Source organism: Geospiza fortis, unplaced genomic scaffold (assembly GCF_000277835.1).
Source record: "Geospiza fortis unplaced genomic scaffold, GeoFor_1.0 scaffold172, whole genome shotgun sequence".
NCBI lineage: Eukaryota > Metazoa > Chordata > Aves > Passeriformes > Thraupidae > Geospiza > Geospiza fortis.
This window is the reverse complement of record NW_005054309.1, coordinates 8,035,711-8,045,060: the sequence shown is the minus strand read 5'-3', so window position 1 is coordinate 8,045,060 and position 9,350 is coordinate 8,035,711. Positions and strand designations below refer to the sequence as shown.

Below are 9,350 nucleotides of genomic sequence, written 5' to 3'. Positions count from 1 at the left end.
CAGGAATGTTTTGTTGTCCAGCCACCAGACCCATGGGCACAGGGAGAGCAGGCAGGAGCACTGCTGGAGGTGTGATGGCTGGGGAGCAGAGCTTGAGGCTGCCCAGTGGGATGGGCAGATCCTGTGTTGGATGAGCTGGGAATTGGGAAGTCCCACCTGGGTGCTGCTGAAGGATGGACAGAGTCCCTTTGTGCTGCTTCTTGTGTGGTGGGGCTGGCTCACTGCTGCTTGTTCTCACAGCTGCAGTGGCTGATGCACCACAGCACTTAGAGCTGAGCTGTTGGATGTTTGGAACCCTGCTGGGATTATTCTATTAGTAGGATAGTGAATATTCCATTTCCATTCAGGTCGTGTCTGTGTTCTTGTCCTGCTCAGATGTTCCCCTTGGTCAGTGGCTGCCCAGCAGTGGCCATGGAGGGCTGGTGCAGCCCAGGTTCCTGTGCCTCAGCCAGCACTTGGGTCACTGCTGGAGGCTCTGGACGTTCTGTGGCCATGCTTTGTACCAATAAAAAGGTGGCCATCCTTTGTACCAATATTTTCACTGTTGCAAGAACTCCAGCAGCTACAGAAAGTTTCACCAATTCCAATTGCACATAAGGCCCTCCTAATTATTTTTGAACATCTGGCTGGTAAAGCCAATGGAACATTTATTAAAATGACCTTAAAAGTAGCTTTGTAAATATTCCATTTAGTTAATCTAAAGTTAGAATGCATTTTAAATTATTGTAATCCTCTTAAAATTCTTAAATACTACTTTCAGGCTCTTGACATAACATAAACAATTTTCATATGTGTAGACTTAATTTTATACTGATTTTAAGTAATAATGTATACATAAATGTGCCATAGACCTTTGTGTGCTCACAGTCTCTGAAAGATAGTTTTCTAGTAAATTGTAAATAATGCTCTTAAGTTTTAGAAAAAATATATGTTGACCTTTTTTTTTGCTACCTTATCCTAATTCTGTTGAATGGTTCATTTTACAGCCTGACATAGGAACTTGGAATGCACACTTGAGGGCCCTCACTTAAGTGCACACTTAATGGTAGAGACTAAATCAGTCATTAGGTCTTTGCTTTTAGTCACAGCATGCTCATTTTATGTATTCTTTGGTTTGCCTTCAGTCATTGCTTGCTGATCTTTTCAGGCAAGAAGTAATTTTCCCTGGTAGTTGTGACTTGAAACCTGTAGAACAAAGCCCTAAAATTGTCTATAATTTGAAAGTTGCTTTCTTAAACACCTACACCAAGATGGAAGTTGCCTAGTGCACCTTTTGGAATAGGTAGAATTGGCAGTGAATACCTAATTTGCTCCTATACTTTTATAAAAGAGAAATTTAACATGCTTTGTATACTTTAATCAATAAAATATGAGAGCTTAGAGGGTAAAACTCTTGGAATTTTGGCAGTCTGGAAACACCTCACTCACAGTGTAACCAGGTGTCCCTCAACGAAAGAGATTTTAATCTAAATCTCCAAACTTAGTTTAGTCTGTGTTTTAGTTTTTGTAAAGCATCTCGTTCAGTTGGAGTATTTAGATGAATGTAGTTATGTTTCACATTCTTAAGCTAATTTTATTCTATATTTAATATATTGATAGCTTAGATGTAAAACCATCTGTACATAGTAAAGGCATAATGCAATTAGTGATGTAGGAAAAGTTGGGTGGGAGCATAAAGCTACTGGTGGCCTGAAAAGAAATAAGTCTTGGCCTGAATTTTAGAAGTCACAATGTTTTATTCATACATTCTTGTTTTGTACTGGGGGAGGGGATAGCTAGAATGTGTTATGAAATTTTTGGAAACCTTTCCTAGCATTAGTTGGGAAGTTGGCCTCGAAATGCTGTCGTGGTCAGCTTCCTAGAATTCACTTGTTTGTAGAGTATATATTTTGATTGTCAGTAAAGATAACAACTTTGTATTTTTTCTGCACTTAATTCGTGTAATTAATCCACACAACAGAGTTTTCTATAACATGGTGGAGTCTACAAAAGACATAATTTCTCCTACCTATTAACCTGTGCTTGCAATATTTTGTGATTTTATTTAAGCCATTGATAGTAAGCAGCAGAAAGCTGCAAATTTCAATTTTCTTTTTGCTCATTACATTTGTAGTGTGAGTGTTCATTGGTTTTCTTTACAGAAAGCTTGTAGAATTTTCTATTTGCTGCATATATCTATTTAAAAAAATGCAGTCATTTTTTTAGCTTTTGTGAAAGCAGTTATTGCTTACGAATTGCACGATGATTTTATAGTGTGTCTCCATTACTTAGCAAATTGGTTTTTTCAGGGTTAGTGGTTCAGTTGGAAAATGCTTGAAAAATGAGTTTTAAGCACTTCATCAAGCACAGCAAACACGGTATAAAATTTTGCTATTTGAAAATTAATTAAGTGTAACGATATCAATTGAATTTTTTTTTCTTCTAAGAGATACCTCACTTAAAGGAAAGCACAGCTGTACTGTATTTAAACGAATTCTAGGAAATAATAAAAAGTTGGTCTGAATTATTTCGTTGCCATCACGTTGCTTTCTGTGATTGACAGAATGTTTTTTGTGTTTTCGTCCTCACTCTCTAAAGTATTTATTGCTGTTGACATGCCAGTATAATTCTCTCAAATGACAGAAAGTAGCTGCAAAACAGCTGAGTCCGTGTTAGCTCAAGGCAACAGGTTGAGTGACAATTCTGAAACCATAGAAAAGCCTGTGAAAAATGATCAGTGCATTCAACAATTTTTAATACTTTGCCAATGATGTACAGTCTTATTGTCAGCGTTGCTGTGGTTGCATCACATGACACACAAAACTGTCCTCTACCTCACGTGAGATTTAACAGATATTTTATATGGTTTTAGTAGACAAGATGCATCTATCTGGTCACTTAGTTTACAAATTTTGAATTATATTTATTGAAACATGACATACTGTGCTCTTAGCTTATACCTCAATTGTATTTTGTGCTGTTATCCATTTCCATGCCTTGTAAATACCTGTATAGATCGTGGACTCAAAAACAAATAAAGAACTGTAATGTCAGAACGCTTGTCTCTGTCGTATTTTTGAACACTGACTTCTAAACTTGGCTCTTTGAAGGTGTTTAACTCTGTGCTTTTCTAAGGACAGAGCCTTCCTTGCTTTGACTACAGTAAATTAAAATCTGATTACACCAAAACTTGTTAGAGCTCCCACAGCCTGCAGCAGGTCCCCAGTTCTCTAAAAGATATTTTAAACAAAATCTACAAGATCAAAGCCATCCCTCCCCGTGGATCCACTTTCTACAGCTCTTAGGATTCTGTAAAAGTATTGGCACCAAGCTTTTTATGTATCTTGGCATAAATTTGGTGTTTATACCTGAAAATAGAACTCCTTGCATACTTGGCAAGTTCTCTGGTGCCCAGCTTTGTTGCTGCTTGACTGCTCAAGCAATGTGTGAGTTGTTCACAACTCTCTTCCATAGCTCAATAATAAATGAGATTGAAAACACACATTGCCAGATCAAATGCTGAGATTATCCAAAGTTAAAATCAGAAATGAGAATTTTACTCTGTTTGCTGAAAAAATAGTTACTGCTGATGGTGAGTGACTCTCAGGAGTTCTTATTTTTTGCAAACCATGTGATTATATCACCTTAACTTTGCTACAAATAATATTTTGGAGATTTTCTGGGGGATTTTATTCATACTGAGAAGAGTTTCTTGATGCATAAGAAAGCACATTCACACACCTTTTGGTATTTTTTTCTTACCCTCAAATCAGTGCAAAAGTACTTTGTCCTTGTATTGAGGAACTGCTCTCCCATATAGGAAATCCTGATGGTGTTTCAGATCGTTGCAAAACTATTTTACAGATAAAGAGAGGAAGGAGCAGTATGAACCAGGATAAAGATGAAAATTACAACGATGAGCTCCGCTTTCTGTACAGAACAAAATTAAGAACTGACTGTACCACTTAAACTTGTTTATTTCTGCATCCAGTCTTGCTCTTGTGTACTGCTGTATTTCCAAGCAGGGAAGAAGCAATGAAGCTGAAAATGTAAAGAAAAAGTTCAAGGTGAGTCATTTGGATGAGAAAGCCCTGGGTGTTGATAGCTTGGGTAGCTGTGACTAATTGCAACGCCTGTCTTTTGTCAGAGAGAACAATGCGGATCAAGGAAAAGCTCTGGGAGTGAAGGGTAAAAAGATTGATTTTTAAGGGGCTCACACTGTCGCTAGAATAAATGCCTGTGTAACACTTGCTTTTAAAAAGGCAGCTTTTGAGACTGTTGCCCAAAGTGTATCAGTTTATTTGGCATATAGCTGGCAAGTCGTTCTTGCTCCTTCTTTTATTGGTCTTGTAAATCATTGTCCACTTGCCTTGTATGAACTTAAATTCACTTAACTGTTGGTGCTGTGATTTACAACACTGACAAAATGGTAAATGCCTCCTGTCTCTATTGACATTAATGAAATAATTCACACTGTGCCCTGTGGGCACCATCTCGAGTTCTGTTGAACGGTGCTGGTTACCGAAGTGTCAGATTTACTCCTTGCTCCTTCACACTCCTTGATAAATACATTTGTGAAGGAAAACATGGAGTTAAGAAGCTTTTGTGGTTAAGGAAACCAAAAATGTAGGAGACTGAATTACAGAAGGATGTATATGCCAATGAATACCTTGCAGCATTTTAAAAATACTTATATTGTGCATTAGGATGTGCCTGCACTATCACTGTGTAAAATGATTCCAAACCTCAGCTTTGGGGTGAAATCTCTCATCTCCTTTGGAATTCAGGAGGTGACACATGATCTGTCCAATGCAATTGCTCAGTCCAAGAAGTGGAACACCACTTTCACCCAAGAGATTACAAGTTTATCTCCTGAATAATAAATAAGAAGGAATGTTTTTTAGGGGGAGATTAAATCCATCTGGAATTGAGCCCTAAACAACATAAATTTGTGTTTGGATATCAGTAACAGCACATTCCCCCTGAGGTGGGTGCAGTAGAAGGACAGGCCATGCAGGAAGGTGGAATCACATCAGGAAATTTCATGGAAGGCCAGCTGGCAGCTTTGCTTCACAGAAATACCATAAACCAGGTATAGAAAAAACCCAAGGAGTAATCAACAATATAAAACAAATGTGTAAACAACAATTAAATTTATATTTATTAGAAAAGCTTCTCTTGAAAAAGAACTTTCAACTGCATTAGTAGTGCTCCAGTGTTCAGATGAAGCTTTGACAGAAAACTGTGACCTCATGTCCTTGAATTTTGGATCTAAGGAGCAGGTGACAAATGATAGTTAGGATGCTCTTGTTCGTGTTTTTCTTCTTAGTTGTAAAAGAACGGCAAAAAACACCCTTGGATGAGGAGCAGGATATATTTAACTCCTAGCACTTTAAACTCGGAGTGGCGTTTCCCGTATTTGTTTCTCACTGACAGCTCTAGGAGTGAATGGAATTCATTGTTGTGTCGCTTTCTTGTCCCCGTTCCCAGCCCGTGCACCGCAGGCAGCTCTCCGCTAGTGGTCTCTGCAGGCATGCAGCATCCTCCTGGCTCCAACCCTCCCTTCCCAAAACCAGCAGCCCAGGAGGAGGACACACAGCCATGAAATATCCTTAAGGATGTGTTGGCAAGCGAGAACATGCATATGTGCTGTGAAAATACAGAGCGAAGCTAGGAAAATGTCCTGCCTGCCTGCTTCTCCTGATGCAGAACGGGAGGATGTGAAGTTTCCCCACCTCTGGCATTTTGAAGTGGGCTGCTCCTGTTTTATCACATGTACGAAAATTCATATAGTAAATTTACTCGGACTACAAGTCTGAGTTAAAAGTTCCTCATTTTAATTTAAGGTTTCAAAAGTGGGACTATGGTGCTGTTAACACGTATTTGAGTCAGTGAGTGTTGGCTAATAGTTCTGAAAGCCCAGGCAGAGCAGAGAAAGCAGTGGTGGGTCTTTTATATTTTTACAATTACCGGAAACATCAGGAAATACTCAGGACTGATTTTGTCCCTTTACTGCAGCTGTGCTGATGGCTTTGATGAGGTGATCAATTCCACCTCTTGAGTAACTCTGTCCACCACATTTCTCCCCTTACCTTTCTATGAGGATGTACCAGTGCGACTATTAAAGTTCAGCTAGCAAACGCTGCCTCAATTTTTCTCACTCTCTGCTAAATTTCGAATATTCAGGCTGTTATTTTGCATTTGAATAAACCTCTCCGGCTCGTTTTTCAAGCACGCTTGGGTGCGATCGTGCATCTCCTCCTCCGCACAGCCTCCTTCCCCTCGGACGCTCCGGACGCTCTGGCAGAAGTTGGGGCTCCCCCCTCGCTCCTCCCCTGCGCCGTGGGGCTGGAGGCAGCTCTGACCCCTCCCAGGGAGGGAGCTGGGCAGAGGCAGCCGGGTGTTTGCAGCAGAGCCCGACCAGGGACCTGCTCCTGCCCATCCCATCCTCCCGCTGCAGCCGCCGCGACCTCGCCGGGCGGCTCCGCTGACCCCCGTGGGCTCTGTCCTGTCACTGTGTCCCCACCACAGGACGGAGATGGTGGCCACCTGCCTGCACCTGGCTGGATTTGTCTGCAGCTTCGTGGGGTGGATCGGGGTGGTTGTGGCCACGGCCACCAACGACTGGGTGGTGACTTGCGGCTACACCATCACCACCTGCAGGAAGATGGACGAGCTGGGATCCAAGGGGCTGTGGGCAGACTGTGTCATGGCAACAGGTCTCTATCACTGCAAGCCCCTCGTGGACATCCTCATACTGCCAGGTGAGTGTGTCCCATCCTCCCTTCCCACCCCGAGTGAGGGCTGAAGCGTTGCCCAGGGCAGTGCAGGTGCTGCTGCCACAGGAGGTGACGGGGAAGCTCCTCCAGCTTCATCAGTACAGGAGATTGTCCATTAAACACTGAAGAAGTTAAATGATAGCTCTTAAGGTGATTCTCATTGATCTACACCTGGTTTTAATCGTAGCCAGGTCTCACGTTTTCTGTGGCTGCTAAAATCCAGTTAATGTTTAATCATTGCTCTTAGTAAAATCTCACTGCTCCACTCACATCTTGTCTCGGGACTGCACTGCAAAACATACAGAGCACACTGAGGTGTAATAGAGCACTTCAAGGGGATGGTGAACTATTACAAATGTTAAGGTTTGATTCCTTAAAGTGGTTTGGAGCATAATGAATCTTTTCAGCATCTATCATTAATGCTGCTATGGCTTTTAATCTTTCAGAAGATCATCATTAGTCTTGATGGTCTTGTGTTCCCACAGGTTCTGAGGCAAGACAGAACTTCTACACAGCAAACGGATGTAACTACATTTACCTTGATATTTTTTAATGTCATAGTAACTTTCACCTAGATTACTGAAAAGCAAAAATCAAGCAACGTGTTTAATCAGCATTAATACATCTTTTGGGCTAATTAAACCTGCCAAAGTCTTGTGAGGTCTGGTCCCTGTAAGTTTAGTTTGTGAGCTTGCCAGTTTCAACCACTGTTCACTCTGTAGCACTTCATTCTGCTGTGGTTTAGGTTGCCATGTCAAAGGTGCCTCTCTCAAAGCTGACAGGGCAGAAATGACCACTCCTTGTCATTTTCTTTCATGTTTCCTTGTTCACTGGTTTAAATTGTCACAAAAATAATTTTACAAGAGGTTAAAAAGATAATTCCTGAATTTCCCTCCGTTACAGAGCTTGATCTGGGACACGCAGTGCTTAGGAATGTTGAGTCTCTCATTCTCCCCTTCTCTGTGTGTACTTTTATTTTAGTAAGTTTGCCTTCCTTACTGCTACTGTTGTTAAATCTGATCCAGCAGAGAATACAGAGGAAGGTTTTGCCCCAAAGAAACATTAGTGAATGCAACTGAATAAATAAGTGAATGGGTCTTGAAGTAGCAGAGAGCAAAGCTTCCCTCAAGCAGAAGCAAATCACAAACCAAGATGTTTCTGCTTGTAGCCTATTTGAGACCCATGGCTTGACATGAGAGGGAAATTTATCCTGGTGTGCCCAATAGCTGAAATATTTTTAGAGCCTTTCTTTGTCTGAGTCAAGTCTTTAAAATGAATTGGTTTTATTCTCATTTACTTTGGATTGGTTGCACAGAATCCACGTTGGGTACAGCCATCTCCTTTGTTTAGGGTCTGCTTTTATGCCCTGAATGCCTCAGGTAACAATTTTTTTAAGATTCCTCTTAAAAAAAATCAAGGAAGTATTCAATACACACAGTGTCTGCATTTCCAGAAACAGTAAAATCCTCATTTCTGGGGTTGTACCTGTGAGTCAGTGGGATGTGTTCAAGGCCCCTCTTTGCTGGTGTTGGTTGAAGCATCTTGGAATTCCATGTCTGCATCTGACAGCTTCTTTTTGTTAGTAAGAAAGAGGGGACAGAAAGCCAGCACACTCACTGTGCTGAGACTGTCCAGAAAACTGGGGGAGGTCACCAGGCACTGGGGCAAATCTGACATTTGCCCTTTTCCTTTTGCACACTAATAATGACCTGGTATAATTTACTTATATGCAATTTTTGTATAGTATATATTTTAAAATTTAGATATACATATAGTATATAAATATTTTTAAAATTATATATTATGATACATAGACCCTCCCAGAGTGGCAGAAATGTCATGGTCCTGCCCAGCACCCCCACAGCTCCTGGTCCTTGTTGTTTCCTGTTGCTTTGTGCACAGGGACAGGTAAGGGAGGAATGGGAGCTCCTGGGGTGCCGTGCTGAGGTGTGGCTGGGGGGGAGGAGGGTCCCTCCCCTTCCTCCTCCTCCTCCTCCTCCTCCTCCTAGGTCAACAGTACTCATTGCCTTGGGGCAGCTGCTGGCAGCATCCCATGGACCTGCAGTGTCAGTAGTGGGTCTAGCCCTCTGAATGATGGGAGAGTCTTTGAGGGTTTACATTACTGTTATTTAATTTTGAAGATTTTAAAATCTTGTACTTTAATCAAATTCTCACAATGGAAAGATATTGGGAAACTTCTTCCTAGAGGGAATTTCTCCTACTTTCCCTTCCTGTATTTTCCAGCTCCATGATTTCTCAGTGTCTCTCTGGGAAGAGCTTGTGTTTTCCAGGCAGTGCTGTTTGTTTGTTGGGAAACTGTGAGCCTGCACATCCCATGTCCACGCACTCCCCACTGCACTGCAGCCTCACTGCCCTGTGCCTGGTGAACATTTACTGTTTACACAGGCATGAGCCCATTTCCCATACTCCGTGCATGTCTTGGGCTCTAACCAAACAGGAGCTTTCCTCCAAAGTCTCCTTTTCGAGTGCCAAATAACAGAATCCTCCTCCCTTGCCTTGCTGCAGGGTACGTCCAAGCGTGCCGAGCGCTGATGATCGCCGCCTCCGTCCTGGGCCTGCCCGCCATCTTCC

The 9,350-nt window shown here is 41.8% G+C and overlaps 1 protein-coding gene across 1 annotated transcript in view; it reads left to right on the top strand.

The window, feature by feature from the left end:
• Nucleotides 1-6,376: 6,376 nt before the first annotated feature.
• The window catches only part of CLDN11 (claudin 11), a 10,098-nt gene continuing 7,124 nt past the window's right edge, over nt 6,377-9,350 (top strand). Inside the window, exons 1-2 of the mRNA XM_014312292.2 lie at nt 6,377-6,743; nt 9,285-9,350. Coding sequence (XP_014167767.1) covers nt 6,518-6,743; nt 9,285-9,350 — 292 coding nt within the window. The 5' untranslated portion in view covers nt 6,377-6,517. The remainder of the gene's footprint in view (nt 6,744-9,284) is intronic.